At 39.8% G+C, this 15,740-nt stretch overlaps 1 protein-coding gene across 1 annotated transcript in view; it reads left to right on the top strand.

Annotated features, from left to right (window-relative positions):
* Positions 1 to 633: 633 nt before the first annotated feature.
* The window catches only part of TEX10 (testis expressed 10), a 54,438-nt gene continuing 39,331 nt past the window's right edge, over positions 634 to 15,740 (top strand). Inside the window, exons 1-7 of the mRNA XM_032693111.1 lie at positions 634 to 671; positions 1,222 to 1,439; positions 4,487 to 4,675; positions 5,493 to 6,199; positions 11,572 to 11,815; positions 13,856 to 13,968; positions 14,792 to 15,030. Coding sequence (XP_032549002.1) covers positions 4,496 to 4,675; positions 5,493 to 6,199; positions 11,572 to 11,815; positions 13,856 to 13,968; positions 14,792 to 15,030 — 1,483 coding nt within the window. The 5' untranslated portion in view covers positions 634 to 671; positions 1,222 to 1,439; positions 4,487 to 4,495. The remainder of the gene's footprint in view (positions 672 to 1,221; positions 1,440 to 4,486; positions 4,676 to 5,492; positions 6,200 to 11,571; positions 11,816 to 13,855; positions 13,969 to 14,791; positions 15,031 to 15,740) is intronic.

Raw genomic sequence — 15,740 nt, 5'->3', positions numbered from 1 at the left:
AAACAACTCCAGCTCCCTCAGCTGCTCCTCACAGGACCTCTGCCTATCTAAGTACTGGTTATTATTTTCTTGCCTCCTGTAGCATACCCTGCTTCATGGGAAAGAAACACATCTTCACAGAATCACAGAATATACCAAGTTGGAAGGGACTCACAAGAATCATCCAGTCTGACTCCTGCACAGGACCATCCCCAAGAATCACACCACGTGCCTGAGAGTATCATCCAAAATACTTCTTTGAACTCTGTCACAGCTAATGCTGTGACCATTTCCCTGGAGAGCCTGTTCCAGTGCCCAACCTAACCCTCCCCTGATACAACTTCAGGCCATTACTTCGGGTCCTGTCACTGGTCACCACAGAGACGGGTGCCTGCCCCTCCTCTTCCCCTCTTTTTGTATACAAAAAGAGCTGTATACTAAAAAAACAAGCCGTACACCTTCGCAGTGCGTTCCCTCAGCACAGGGATCCCCAACCGGGATCTCCCGGGACCGCCCCGCCTCCAGGTGGCGCCAGCGCACGCGGCCGTGGCGGAAGCGCGCGGCTTCTTCCCGCGCCGGCGGGGGCGCGGGGGGCGCGCGCTGGAGGCAGCGCCGCTCACGTGGGCGGCCGCTTCCGGCCGGGGCGCTCGGCGGGGGCGGAAGCGGGGCTCGCGCTGCTGCGCGCGTGGTTGGTGAGTGAGCGGGCGGCCGGCGCGCGGGGCGGCGCGCGAGGCCTGCCGTGGCGGGAGGGCGGGGAGGAGGAGGAGGGGAGGAAGGAGGCGGCGCCCGGTCCGGGTCCGGGTCCGGGTCCGAGTCCTGGTCCCGGCGCGGTCCGTCCCGGTCCGTCCCTGCCCGCGGGGGCCGCCGCCACGCTCGCCCTGCCCCTGCGCCAAGGGCCACCCGTCTTTTGTGCCGCCCGCCCTCCGCTCCCCTCCCCGCACGCTCCTGCTCCGGGGCGGCGGGAAAAGCGCGAGCGTGGCTGCCGTGGGCTAGGAGCCGCTCCAGGGGAAACCGGCGGCATCGGCGCCGCCGCCCCCGCCCCACCTCCCACGGCGGCTTCTCTCCTCCTCCTTCTCCTCCTCCCCCTCCTCCTCCGCCGCCGTTCCCGCCTCTCCTGCCGCTGCGGAGCCCCGGCTGTTCCCTGGCGCGGCGACGGCGGCGGCGGCTCCTCCCGGGAGCCCAACCCGCGGCCTCCCCGGCGCCGGGCGGGCACTGACGCGCCTTTATTTGAACGCCTCGCAGAGCAACTGGAGTGGGGCGGAGGGAAGCGGCGCTCGGGGAAGAAGCCAGAGGATGTCCCGGGACGGCGAGGAGGGCTGCGTGCCGGCCTAGACCCGCGGGAGGAGCCGGCTCTCGGGTGCGGCGTGCGCGGCGCGGGCCGGGCGGCGCGGTGCGGTCCAGGCGGCGGCGGCGGCGGGGGATGCGCTGCCGGCGCGGGAGCCGCGGGGAGGTGACCGCCAGTAAGTACCGCTGCCCTCTGCGGGGAGACAGCTCGCCCGGAGGGAAATCCGTATCGGGTCGGAGGAGTTTTAGTTAGGGCGTGTGCCTTGCCTTCGGGTTTCTCAGGATTTTCCTGATCGCTTGAGCAAGGTAGTGAGGTTCCCTAAGGATACGGCCTCAGAGCTGCGAGGAGGTAATTACAGAATCAATTAGGTTGGAAAAGACTTTTGAGACCATCGAGTCCAACCCGTGACTGAACACCACCACGACATGTCACGTCCCGTCTTTCCTTAAGCCCCTCAGGGACAGTGACTCCACCACCTCCCTGGGCAGCCCATTCCAATGTCTCATCATCCTTTCTGTGAAGAAATTTCTCCTGATGTCCACCCTAAACTCCCCCAGGTACAGCTTTTTATTGTGTCCTGTCGTCCTCTCACTGGTTATCTGGGAGAGGAGGTTGACCCCCACCTGGTTGCGACCTCATTTCAGGTAGTTGCAGAGAGTGATAATGTTACCCCTGAGCCTCCTCTTCTCCAGACCCTTCACTACAGTGAAATAACAGTTGAAACAGTTACTCCTTTTGGTTCTCCTCTGTTTCTCTGGGTGACTGAGTGATACCTTAAGTGGCTTCTAAAAAGTGCCGTACACAGCTTTATGTTAAAGGAAGCGTGCATCGATTTAAAATTGTTTTAACGTTATGGGTTGTAAAAACCACGTTAGTGCATAAACTCTTAGGAGCACTCAGCTCAGTCATGTTGGAGGTGGGCCAAGTGAAAATACACAGAATCACAGATTAGTTAGGGTTGGAAGGGACCTCTGGAGATGATCTAGTCCAAACTCCCTGCCAGGGTAGGGTCACCTAGAGCAGGTTGCACAGGTATATGCTCAGGTGGGTTTGGAATATCCCCAGAAAGGGAGACTCCACCGCCTCCCTGGGGAACCTGTTCCAGTGCTCTCCCACCCTCAATGTAAAGAAGTTCTCCCTCATGTTGAGATGAAACTTCTTGTGGTTTGGTTTATGGTACTCAACATCACTGAAAAGAGCCTGGCGCTGTCCTCTAGACATCTGCCTTTGAGGTATTTATATGCACTATTGAGATCTCCTCTCAGTCTTCTCCAGACTAAACAGGCCCAGCTCCCACAATCACTTCTCATGAGATAGGGTTGAAGTGAAAAACAACAGTTGTTTCAGTAAAATATTTACATAGTTTCATCAGCTGTATACAGTTTTTCCTGATGTCTTTCCACACAGTGGTTGCGGGGCTTTAGTTTTGTAACTGTTCTGTCTCTCTATTTAGTGTATTACGTATGAATTGTAAACGAATAGGCTTAGATTACCAACTTATTTGCAGAATATGTATTGCAATGTAAACTGTGCTGCTTTGTTTTAGTAGAAGAAAGTATATTTTCTAAGCCTCATCCCCTAAAAGAACTTAATTGACTTTGTTCAGGCATGTGCACACCTGTATTGTGAAGTTATTAATGCTAATTGGGAGCCAAACATTTCATCTTGCAGAGTGAGGCTTCCTAGATATCTCCATTAAAGCAGACCTTGTAAGTGAAAATAACATTTATGTCAAAAGCTTCTAGCTATTTCTATACATCAAGTAGTGAAAAATCCTGTAATTCTTTCCTAAAAGTTGCATGTGGTAAAAATCAAAAACTTCTAAACCCATGATTGTTATAGTTGGGACACTAAAGGACCCTTTTATTTTGGCACCCAACCCTAAGTTTTTAAAAGCCTTTTGAGTTGATAGGTTACTTATGCTAAATTTGTACTTTAGTTAAAGTGGTCTTACATATAACTTTTTAAGATGGCATATGAAAAGCAGAAACTAAGTTGTAGTCAAATGTTTGTGTAATCAGTTTAAATTGTTTTAAAAGAATAGAAAATTACAGTTTAATTTAAAACATTCTTGAATTATTATCCTGATGATGTCTATATGAAATATTCTAATACAGGACAAATTTCAGCTTGAAGTCCACTGGGAAAACCAGCTGTAGAATTCTATTTTCTAGAATTCTAGAGTGAATAATGATCACATCCACCAGAAAAGAATCATTGCTTGGATATATAATTTAGAAATTTCTGGGTTTGATCAGCTGTATTGTTGGGGGTTTTGGGTTGGACTGGGGATTTTTTTTTTGCTAGGTTTTTTTTTTTTATTTTAGAGGATTAAATAAAGGAACCTGTGGTGTAGTGTTTGTTGGGGCTTTTTGGTGTGTTGATGTTTTGGGTTTTTTTTTAACCTGGTAGAAATAAGAGTATTTCAGTATCAAAGCAGATGAATCAAAGCCAAAAAGCCATTTAGAAACTTATGTAGGTTTTAATTTGCTTTGGTTATTGTACCTCCATTCTAGTGTATCTGTACAATTTAAAAGTGTAGTGACTCAGACTACCTTGTTTCTTATGCCTTGTTAAATATGACTTTGTTTCCCAGTCTCTTTTTACTCTATATGTGCCCATTTAACCTCTTCCCTCACTCCCCCTCCTTCCAGTTATCATTTTTTAAATGCACAGACTGGATTTTTCAGTGTGTAGTGGAAGTTTTCTTAGGTTTGTGTCCTGCTGTTATTGGTGAAGGCTTGGTTGAACCCATGATTGTACCTGTGCAGTCTGTGCTGTTAGTGATGGACTTGGTAAGCGATGTCCAAATGAAATGAAGCAGTTCGCTGAGATCCTTGCCTTGGCAAGAATCGATTATGTAAAAAATTGCTTTGTTGGCAGGAACTCTTTTAAAAAAAACAAAATCGACAACTTAAATCTGATAAAGCAGTGGCAGGTGATGTGGCAGATTTTTTGGTGATGTTTTTCAATAAATTAGTTCTCAAGGCAAAGACAGCCAAAGGAACAGCAGAATGTTTTCAGGACACTAGAAGAACAGCTGCACGGAATCAGTCTGCATGACTGTTTAGTCTGGCATCTTGTCTCAGAAGTGGACACTAGTTTATGCATAGAAAAAAGAATAAAAACAATAACCTTTGTTAGGAAGTTACTGCTCTTGGGTGGAAAAGTTATTTTTGTTGTGTATATTATCAAATTAAAATTCTGAATATCTTTTTGCAGAGAATCAGAATGACTAAAAAAAGGAAACGTCAGGAAGATTTCCAGAAAGTGAAATTTAAAGTTGGGAAAAAAAAGCCTAAACTAGAGAATGCAACTGATACTACCTTCAAAACAAAGGCCATACAAATTCCAGAGCAGCTTAAAGAAGATGGAGTGCTTCCTACGCAAAATAGAAAACTTAACATCAAGGTACAGTGTGACATTGCATTCTGAAACTACAGAAAATTACTTGTCATTTATCTGGGTTTACTAGGTTTACCAGAGTTTAGGAAAAATATTTATTTTTAAAAAATTAAAAAGACTCCAGCAGGGTATTTGAATACGACCTTGTTGTCCTTGACAATAATCTGACCCATGAATTTAACGACTCAGTTTACTGGACCACAATGTAACCCAAGGGAAAGGTTTTCATCAGTATGAAGAACCAGTGGCACATTGATATAAATGTCTAGGATTAACATTCAATTTTTGAAACCCTTGGATCATAACTTAAAGGCAGGGTTTTAAGAAGCAGACTTCCTGAAATGATGTTTCTAAAGAATCTTGTATTTCTTGGGGGGGGGGGTGTGTGGTTTTGTTTTCCTTCCTTTGTGTTGTCTTCTGTCTCTTGCAGCTCTCTCCTTAAACTGAAGAAAGTTATTGAGGCTGAGATTTTGTAGTTCTACTTTCGAGAACAAGAGTGAGAGGACTTACTTTTGGTCATCCCTCTTTTGAGTCAGTAGGGTTGTGCATGAAGTTAAGAATGAGGAGTATCTAATGACCTGAAGGACAAGTCATAGTATCTTGTTTTTCCTGTCATTGAATTCTGATGATTTGTTCATTGCTGTACTTTAAACTAATACTGTGTTTGTTCTCAACATATTTGCTGTTATGAACAGCAGTACATCATAAGAATAGATTCTGTATTTTTTGAGTGTTTAAGAAAAATGAGCTGGAAATAGTTGGGGAAGTTTTAAAGAGTTTCAAATAATAATGATAGCAAGTATGTATGTTTGTTTCCTTTTAGGATCTACTTTCACAAATGCATCACTATAGTCCTGGGGTTAAGCATAATGCACTTCTTGGACTTAAAGACCTCCTGTCTCAGTATCCATTTGTAATTGATGCACACCTTTCCAGTATAATAAGTGAGGTGGCAGCTGTGTTTACAGACAAAGATTCTGGTGTGAGAAGAGCAACTGTTCACCTGCTGCAGTTCTTGGCTTCAAAAATAAGAGCGGAACAGATTGCTCCATTTTTTCCTTTGGTAAGTGCCCATCTCTCTAGTGCCATGACTCATATCAGTGAGGGAATTCAGGAAGATTCACTGAAAGTCTTGGACGTTTTATTGGAAGCATACCCAGCTCTTCTTACAGACCGCAGCGTTATATTGTTGAAGAATTTTGTAGAGCTTATTTCTCACCAGCAACTCTCAAAAAAACTGAAAAGCAGGGACAAACTTTCCTGGATGCTTTCTGTTAACCCAAATCGCAGAGTAACTTCTCAGCAGTGGAGGTTGAATGTACTTACCAGGCTCAAAAAGTTTCTCCAAGCAGTGGTAGATGGATCCAGTGAAATAGAGGATGAAGGGCTTCAAGAGCAAAAGGACAGCCCTCATTCTGTGAGGAACCCAATATGTATAAGTTGGAAGCTCCATGCAAATAATCAGCAACATATACAGCTGTTTGAAAATGGTGGCTTACGACCAAAGATCAACTCATCATTTAGACTGAGGTGAGAAAATGTTAACTAATTTGGGAATTAATGTCAATTTCGTGATCACAATTTAATTTTTTTGTTGTGGGATTGTCCCTTAGCTGTATTTTAGGACACTTAATGTAATGTGCAGTCTTACTGATCAGGCTTGAAAATACCTAGCAGGTAACTATGCTATGTGTATATCATGAACTTTCCAATTATAAAAGCTTTATTTTATGCTATTCGTAACAGTTTTGGATGACCAACTCTATTAGGGTGTTTTTGGAATGCAAACTGACTACTTGCAGGTTGTTGCAGGATATCCAACAGACCTAGGGACAAGCAGGCAAATTTATTTACATTAAATGTAAACTTGTTTATGATAATGAATTTTACTGAACTTTTGTACTTTTTACCTTCAAGAGTCTGTCATAAGCTTAGAAGTCTATTTTCTTTGACTATAGCTCCTTTTAAAAAGTACAGCATGGTAAGAAGTGTCTGGTGGTATGAAGTTCTGCTGAATTTCCAGTTCTAGATATTTTTAATCATGGGGGTTTATACCTTCACTGCAGATAAAAGATGTCTCATCTGAGACAGGCTGATGAATATGGAAGAAAGTGTAGTGTGCTTAGTGACAGAAATGTCTGTGTGGGTTTTAGTTGTACTCTAAACAGATGTGAGCTGAAGTTAAAGGAGAAATAAATAATTGTTTTTGTTTCTTTTGCTCCTTTCTGATTCATCTGCTAGAGAGGAACTTCCCATCCCTCTTTAGGGTACTTTTTAAACATTGGCATCTTCATGTATATGCATTACTGTAGATATTAACATACCTGCTGGTAGGAGACCTGGAACAATGACTTGAAAAATGGAAGCAGTTTAGCTGTTACATAGCTGTTACCTGTAGATACCAAGGTGGTTTGAAGAGAAACCACAATCCTTATTTGGCTGCTGGAGAAGACTGAATAAAAGGTTCGTTTTAGTGATTATGTGTGAAATTCCAATAGTGAAAAGTTGCTGTGGTGGTTTTTGTATTTACCACTGAAATCTTTTCTAATAATCTAAAGATGTTTAACTCTGTCACTTCCAATCCCAAATTCATCTAGGAGATCAGTGGCAAAAAAAGGGTATAAACCCCACTGCCTAATCCATTGCTGTGTCCATCTTATATTTTTGAATAAATGAAGTGCAGGAGAAGAGGTGTTCTGTTTGAATAGCACAGGTGTTAGCCTGAATTAGCAAGTGTTTCCCATCTCTGTCATGGAGAGACAGACATGACCATCCATTACTGTTCTCCTAGGTTTCCTTTCTGTAGATAGCATTACTTGTGGGAGGTATAGGCAACATACTAAGCTCAGTAAGATGTGCAGTTTACTCTCATAAAAGTGGTTTTTAGCATAGATGTTCAGTCATGACCAACAGTATCAGCTGCAGGGAAAATTTTATCTGGAAACTAGACTGGTGAAGCCCACTTAAGGCAGGGGAAGGGTTCAGTGCTGAGCACAAAACAGTCTTATTGACTTCATCTTTGCAGTCAGAAGCACACAATTGTGGACCACTGTGTATCAGAGGATTCTTGTATTGTGCCCTGAGTGATATGCAGTGTGTGATGTACCATGCCCTGTAATAGCTGAAGATGCATTGTATCCAAGGTCTAGGAAAGTAAACTTTACATCTGGTATCACCTGAACTGGATTCCACTTTTCTGAGGAACTAGATTTTGGTGAAACGTCATGATCCACTTCTGGTTATAAATACTTTCAAAAAGATGTTTGCAAGCATGAGAAGGAGCCAGAAGAATATAAGGAAACATGGCTAGAATCCAAGGCGAGATTGGCAAAGCAAGTGGATGGCAGCAGAAAAGAAGAATAGAAAATGGAAGGATCATCTGCAGAAGGTACTAAAATGTTCTCATTTTATTGCAATTTTGTGTATTTTTGCTATATTTGTTTTTCACAAAGGGCCAGTACAGCTTGTTTTAGTGGTTATGTGTGCAATTCCAATAGTGGAAAGTTGCTGTGGTGTTTTTTGTATTTGCCACTGAAAACTTTTCTAATAATCTAAAGATGTTTAATTCTGTCACTTCCAACCCCAACTGTGGCCTTTTATGGGCATTCCCAGGCCTCTGCTGTGGCCAGTACTGTAAGGACAGAAATTAGTTCTAATAAGAGGTGCAATACTCAGACTCTGTGTGTGTGTGTGTGTGTGTGTGTGTGTGTATGTTTAAAGAAGTCACAAACCATAAGTAACTATTTGCAGTGTTGTGTGCATATTGATGGCCTCATCACTAATACTGCAAGTAAGTTTCAACTTTGTTCTTTAAAAAGTAGGCTTCCAAACACCATGACAGTATGCTAAATTTTTAAAGTCCCTGTATCTTTCTAATCTTGCAAGTTCATTGGGTAGGGATAACACCTTGTTGATAATCTAGTGGTTATGAAAAGAGATTTTCAGAATCAGTTTGGAGTATTAATGTTTAATAAAAAGGATAGATTCCGAGCTTCTAATGCTGGGTGATTCAGTGATGCAAGTCTTAAGACTTAATTATCCTCTGTTGTGTGCTAGGTCTTCCTACCGTGTGTAAATTAAAATTGCAGTGAATTAGGAGATTGTTAGAATGTATCTTCTGCATTATGTGCTGACTGTGCTGTTTTTGCATCAAACTCATTTCAGGTGTGGAAAAATGGAAAGCCTTCACAACTTTTTGGATTGGAAGTGGTGCTGGAGAGAAACAATAGACCTTCAGATTCTGCTAAGAAAAGGCAAAAGGAAGCTGGAGAGAAAAGCAAAGACTTGAGAGACCGAAATGGAAGCATATTCAATACCTGTATGATGTGACGTGTACATCAGATAGAAATGGAAAATGCAGTTCACTTGGTGTACTGAGTGTTTGCTGCAATTGGCAGTACACCCAGAGAAGAAGGACAGTAACCTGGCTTAAATTGCAAGCCATAAAAACTTACGAACTTCCAATTACTTTTCCTGTTTTAAGGAACAATAAGTTGTTTCTTTATTTTCTGTTTCTTTTACACTTTCTTGACTTAGCTTTGCTGAATTTTTCTTATCTTCTTAGTCAAGTGGCAGATATTTTACACATTTTTCATTTGTTTGGTCCTGCTTTATAAAAGTAGCAGCATTTTAAAGAAAAATTACATCTTAAGGGGTACGCAAACACTTTGCAGCTCCTCTCAATGGTATTTCATACTGATATGAAGCTAATATGCTTTGTAGTGTTTCTAAGAGCCACCTTACTGTTAAAGAATAGTGGTAACAGATATGTGACAAAAAGATTAATTGACATCAAACCTTCCCAGTTCCAGTGAACCTGTATTGCTAAGGATATTGTACTGATCAAATAAATACTGGATAGATTACTATATATTTTGTCATCATCTGTTACTGGCACTTAGATTTTATTTACCACTTTTGTTGTTAACCTTGACTGTGTGGTGTAGTCTTATCTTGAGAGATAGGGGCTCCTTTTTCAAGGGTACATGAAAACTGAGCTAAGTATTCTTACCCAAATGCTTTCAACAGCTGGGAGGGAGTATCTCATTTGGCATGAATTCTTCCATTTTCCATTACTTGTTTCAGAAAAGTACTGAAACAGTTGGCGTGTGTGTTACCCTTTTGTAGGAACCTTCAGGTGTTGCCAGCTTCTTAGGTTTCAGGCACTGTTCACTATTTAATGGGGAGATTTTTGTGTTCCAGAAATAGATTGCTTGAGTTCCAGAGTTCTACTGTAATATCAGGTATTCTTTGTGGAGAAATTATGAAAGACTACTACTTCAGAGCCATTTCAGCCAATTACTGACATTTCAGACTCTCAGCTGGGTGTGTAATCCTGTCGTGGCATAGCATTTACAGGACAACCGCACTTTTTCAATGAGATCATAGTCTTGGCATCAACTGGCTTGTCCAGTGATGCTTTAGAATTCATTGTGGTTATAACTGGAAGGTGGGATTGATCTACTGTGTCTTAAGATGACTGAGAGTTAAAAAGTAAGATAGGATCATTCATCCTAAACTCTTTACTGTTGCAGTGTCTGTTGCAGTGTCTGCAGCATAGAAAGGACATAAAGCGACAAAAAAGGGACAAGTAAACTGAATTAAATTTACTAGATATGTTGGTTGCTGCATTTAATGCCAAACTGTATAAAATATTAAGATAGCTGATAGTTGTAGTAAGTGCTAACAATATTTTTTTTTCTTATGACCAGTTATGTTTCCGCTTGTCCATTTATTTTGTGGAGCTTTAAATTCTCTCTCCTATCTTGCCTGCATTGAAAAAGAGCTTGTATTTATCTCACACTTTCTTTTTATTCCTTCTTCTTCACCTTTTACAGTTTGTTAAAGCCTGGGGTTTTTTTTTGTTTTAGTCGTTTTCTGGAGATACCAATTTCAACCAGAGAGAAATGACAGAATAAAATTTTCTCTTACATGCATTTTGTAGATGATTGCAACAACGTGAGAAATGTAGCTTCATAGAAGGATGTAACTAATTGGATAATTTAGAAATGACAGGATGAGTTTGGAAAACTGCTTTACCTCCTTCAATCCAATATGAAATTAAAATACTTGTAAACAGAATTTCTCAACGTGTCTGTGTAAAGAAAGCAAATAGTTTTCAGATCCTATTTTGAGTGTATATGTAAAGAAAAATCACTTGGAGAACACTGAAATAGAAAGGAATTTAACAGGAGGTTGTGTACCAATTTTATGTATGTAATGATAGGAATTCCCTGCTATGAATTAGAAAAAAAAATCAAAACTATTATAGACTATATCTTCATTTTTTAATGTCTTTAAATGATCTTATCAGATAATTCTAATAATTTTCCATCTAATTGCTTTCCAGAACATTATGACTAAACATCAGGTCGGAACCAAAGTTATATTTTTGCAGAAATATTTTTTCCCTATTAATATGAAAACCATTGTGCTTATTATAGCTGGAGATAGTTATTACCTGTAATAAACCTCATGCATTTGATAATACCTTGTAGTCAGTTTCATTATTTTGCTTTAAGGAGCTTAAAGATTTTTTTATATTTTGTTTTGCTGAGTACAGTGAATTCCTACCTGTTGCTTGAAGGTAATATGATAATGCAAATCATATTTCTCCACTTAATAGACTTTACATATAACAAAGGGGAAAGAAATACTGAAATCTAAGAAGTTATTACAGAGGTCCACAAACTTGCAGAGAAACTGGGGAGGTTTGTTGTAGATGGTTTGAATTCCCTTTCTTCCATACTGAAATATCTAGCAAGAAAGCCAGCAAAAAATTTAATGTGTTAAGAAAGTAATTTTTCCTGTTATTGAGAAATCAGGGAAGTGGTATTACTGTAATTTTTTTTTTTTAGAGGTGTGATCTTTATCTTTTATCTTTTTTTGCTTCTGTTGTTTAGGTCTCTGACAAGTGTAATGGACAGTGCAGAAAAAGGCCTGTCCTCGGCTGAAAACTTAAAAGGTTTTATTGAGATAATAATTCCATTACTGATTGAGTGCTGGATTGAAGCATCTCCTGCACAATCAGCTCCCATTCTTGGAAACCTTTTGGAATCAGAATCTCAACAGCTTATGCAGCAAGTGCTTAGTATAATACATTTGTTGTGGAAGCTCACAAAGCGACATGATGAAACATACAAAATGGTAAGGGAGAAATGATCCGTGGCATAATGATGACAGTTCTTTTTGTTTTGATTAGGGACTAGTGATTTGGTGATTGGAAGTAGTGGAAATACTTTATTAGGAGAGAAAAAGCCTAGGTGTTGAGTAGAATTTGAATTTGGATTTTGTTAAGTCTCTTACTCTAGAAAAAGAATCTGTTGAACTACTGAGCAATGAGTTCACTTATAGTCTCCAGGAATCCTCCTTGACAGACTGCAGCACAAAAGCTTTTGAAACTGTAAGTGATATGGAGAAGGGGAGCATTTTGTCTCCCAGATAACTTCTAGAATATAATTTTGAACAAAGTGTAGAACAGAGTTGTTTGTTCCTTGTTTCTTGTGTGTTGAAACATTTTTTTTATATGTGGGTGGAAATAAAAAACCCTAAATGGTTGGAAAGCTAGGAGGTAAAGATGGTGTGAGGTCCTGTAATTGCTTGGTGCAATTTGTGTTCCTGTGTCATGATTGGTAGGATCATAAGACATCGAATCAAAACCTAAATAAGCATTTTGGGAAAATATTCTTGAAGTTTTTTGACCTAGTTATTTTCTGTCTTTTACCCTGATAAATGAATTCCTTTTTTTTTTTTTTTTTGGTAACTTTTGCTGTTCTTTGAAAGATTTTGCATATTGAAAAGAGAACAGGATTTCCTTTTTGACTACTGAGAGTAGTTGGAAGGAATGTCTTGACAACTCTTTGCTTTTACCTGTGTGTACAGCTGTAGGTTCCTTTGCTAAACAAAAAACTACACATAGGTGGCTTATTGGAAAATATTTGTGAAATCATTACATTAGACCAAAGTTACCAAACATATGTGGCCTGAGTGTGTCTGAACATACACGTTCAGTGTGTCTGAACAAAATATGCTGTTCCCCTTGTTCCTTTTCCTCTTTTCTAGAGGGCCTCTTGGAAGCAGGCAAAAGGCAGGGACTTGGCCAGGTAATTGTCTATGGCAGACTACTGCCCCTAGCCTTTTTCTTGAGGATACTGCAGAGCTAATGCCCTTAGCCATAGAGTGCCTGCATTTTGGTCACATGAAAGGGATGCTCCTGTGTCAAGATGTGAACTGTTTTGAATACATACACAGTTGAGTTATAACCTTAGGATGTTTTAGGGGGGAAAAAATTCTGAGGTTCATACAGCTTGGTTTTTGTGGAGCATATTTCATTTTAGATAAGGTAAATGGTTTATTTTGTCTTTTTCTTTATAGTGAACTTTATATACAAAATGCATTCAAGTGGCTCAGTTTCAAAATGAAAGCTTTGCTTATTTAATAGCTCTTGGGCTTACAGGCCAAAGTGGAAAACTACTCTGAATATGCTTAGTGGAAAGCTATTGATCTTTGAAATAGTTTAATGGCCATCCTCTGTTCTTAATAGTTGAATATCTAAAAGATTATTCTGCCTGATCAATTTGATAGCAGTGCAGGCTTTTAAAGTGAATTCTGCTGGACACTTTGTAGAATGATGACTATGAGTGTCTGCTAACCCACAAAGTAAAATTGTTTCAAAATATTGAATCCTTTTTCTGTAAGGATGGCCTTTCTACTAAAAAATGTTGTGTCAGTGGGCTTTCAAATACAAGTACATGAATGGTAGGGAAAGATGAAAGCAGTATTGGAATGTATCTTAATGGGAAACTCAGGACAGTCACTGCAAATTAATCAGATTTCACTCTGATTTTAAGTACTAATAAATTGATACAAAGGCACTTTCAAATCACAAAACACTGAGTTTAGTATTGCATATATCTACATTAATATGTGCTAAGAAAATATACTGGTCCAGTTGGGATTAAATGTCGCTCAACTTAATTTACATCATCATTTCACTCCCTTGTTTTGTGGGTTCATGCACAGGACTTCACATTTGCATCTGAAAGTAAATATATATATAAAATTTGGAAACAGAAGCTGATGTTCCTGTTTTTCATTCATTCCAGTAATGGATTTTGGAAAATGATTGTGTTGATGTATTTCACTTTACTACCATGTTTCCTCTCTGTCATCTACTTTCCTTAACAGGAACTATGGCTTCGAATGAATTACCTTGTTGATTTCAAGCACCACTTCATGCGTCATTTTCCTTATTCTGTACAAGAAACAGTAAAACACAAAAAGAAAGATTCATTCAAAGGGTAAGAATAAAATCAGCATCATGTAACAGCTTTTAATTTCATAAGGGAACTGAGGCAATGTGAGTCATATGCTTTATCAAGTATTAAGTTTTTAATGTTGGAAAGCTTTTTATTGTGTATTGGTCGAAGATCTGTAGAAAAGTTTTTATAGGAAGGTAGCATTGCTTTCAACTGGAAAGTTTCGGTTGTTCTTTATAAAAGTATTGTATAGGAAGTCATCTGAATAGCCTCCAGTAGAAACTGAAATGCTCCCTTGGGGAAATTATTGGAAGTCTTTTTTTTTTTTTTTATATTTTTTTCTTGAATATATTATTTTATTGAACTCTTGATCTGGAATTTGCATATTACTGAATGATGGCTATGTTAGTCTAACTAGTTTCGTATTTCTACATGTTTTCTTCAGTTGACTGCTGAATTACATGAAAACATAGTTCAAACATTTTTTTCACGTGCAGTCTTCTAGAGTTGCATTACAGGGCTGGGTAAGCACAGCTAGGAGGTGAGATGGGACACACTGTGGTATTCCTATATGGCAAAGCAGTACTGGAACAGGAGAAGCCAAAGTCTTACACATTTTTTCACTGTTGAGTTATCAGAGTACATGCACCAATCCTGTTTTTGTGCAGGCCAGTAGCAGGTTGTCTCCCCTCTCAGCTCCCAGATGTGAGACTATATTCATGCAAAGTGTGTTCTGAAATAATTCTGCACCTTTGCAGTCTATGTAGAACACTGGTGTATGCACAAGGGATATCAGCTGCTGTCCATTTTTATTTCAAAAATAATTTTTTGAAATATTTCTGTTTTCCCCCCTTCCTCCCTTTAGCCACAAGAACTGTATGACATCCTCAAACAATGTAGACCATCTTTTACTGAACTTAACCTTGTGTGACATAATGGTTTCGCTAGCAAGCACTTCAACTCTTCAGACAGACTCTGGTTGGCTGGACATGATAAGGAAATTTGTGACAGATACTCTTCAGGATGGCAGCAAGCTGAATAGCAAACAGGTGAACAGATTGCTTGGTGTGACTTGGCGACTAATGCAAATACAGCAAAACAAAGGTAAGATGAATAGTTTCTGAAAAACAAAATTATGCACTGACAAAGAGCTTGAATTATTCTAACATTTTCAACTTGCTGCAGCTTATCCTCAGTTGTTACATCATAATGTATTTTGTCACAGAGGTAAATTGAATTTCATGGTAATATCCCTGTGTGTATAGCATTGAAAACTTTATTTTTAGGAGTGCTCTCATACTGTTGATAAGCAAAGTGTGAATATATATTTGTACCTGTTTCCTGTTTTTACTTCTGAAGATACTCTTATAAATGGGAAGATGAGCTTTATGTTGAAGAAGTAATTACTAGGATGTAGAGATGCATGATACTTTAATAGTCCAAACCTTTTTTAAAATCATTAACTGGTAGACTCAGTACTGTCAGATGACCATTCCTGTTCTTTGATGGTATAAAATGCCAGGGTAGTTCTGATGGAAGTTGCTGTTGAATCTTTTCCAAGGTGTTTGGTCTGAATCCTTTTCCAAGAGAAAATATTTCCAGCTGTGACTCGCAGGATCAGTACAGTATTTTGGCTTGCCTCTTTCTTTTTAAGTACTCCTTGACTATATTCTGAATGAGACCATGTCTATTAAGTGGTTGAAATAGAAATTCTTTAAGAAAGGAATTTTTCAGTAAATTTAAAAGTGGCAGTAGTCTTTTGTCTTACCAGTCTGATAGAAGTGAATTCCACAGCCACACAACCAAATAGTTTA

The sequence above is a fragment of the Chiroxiphia lanceolata genome, chromosome 1 (genome assembly GCF_009829145.1).
Source record: "Chiroxiphia lanceolata isolate bChiLan1 chromosome 1, bChiLan1.pri, whole genome shotgun sequence".
NCBI lineage: Eukaryota > Metazoa > Chordata > Aves > Passeriformes > Pipridae > Chiroxiphia > Chiroxiphia lanceolata.
This window is presented reverse-complemented; position numbering and strand designations above follow the sequence as displayed.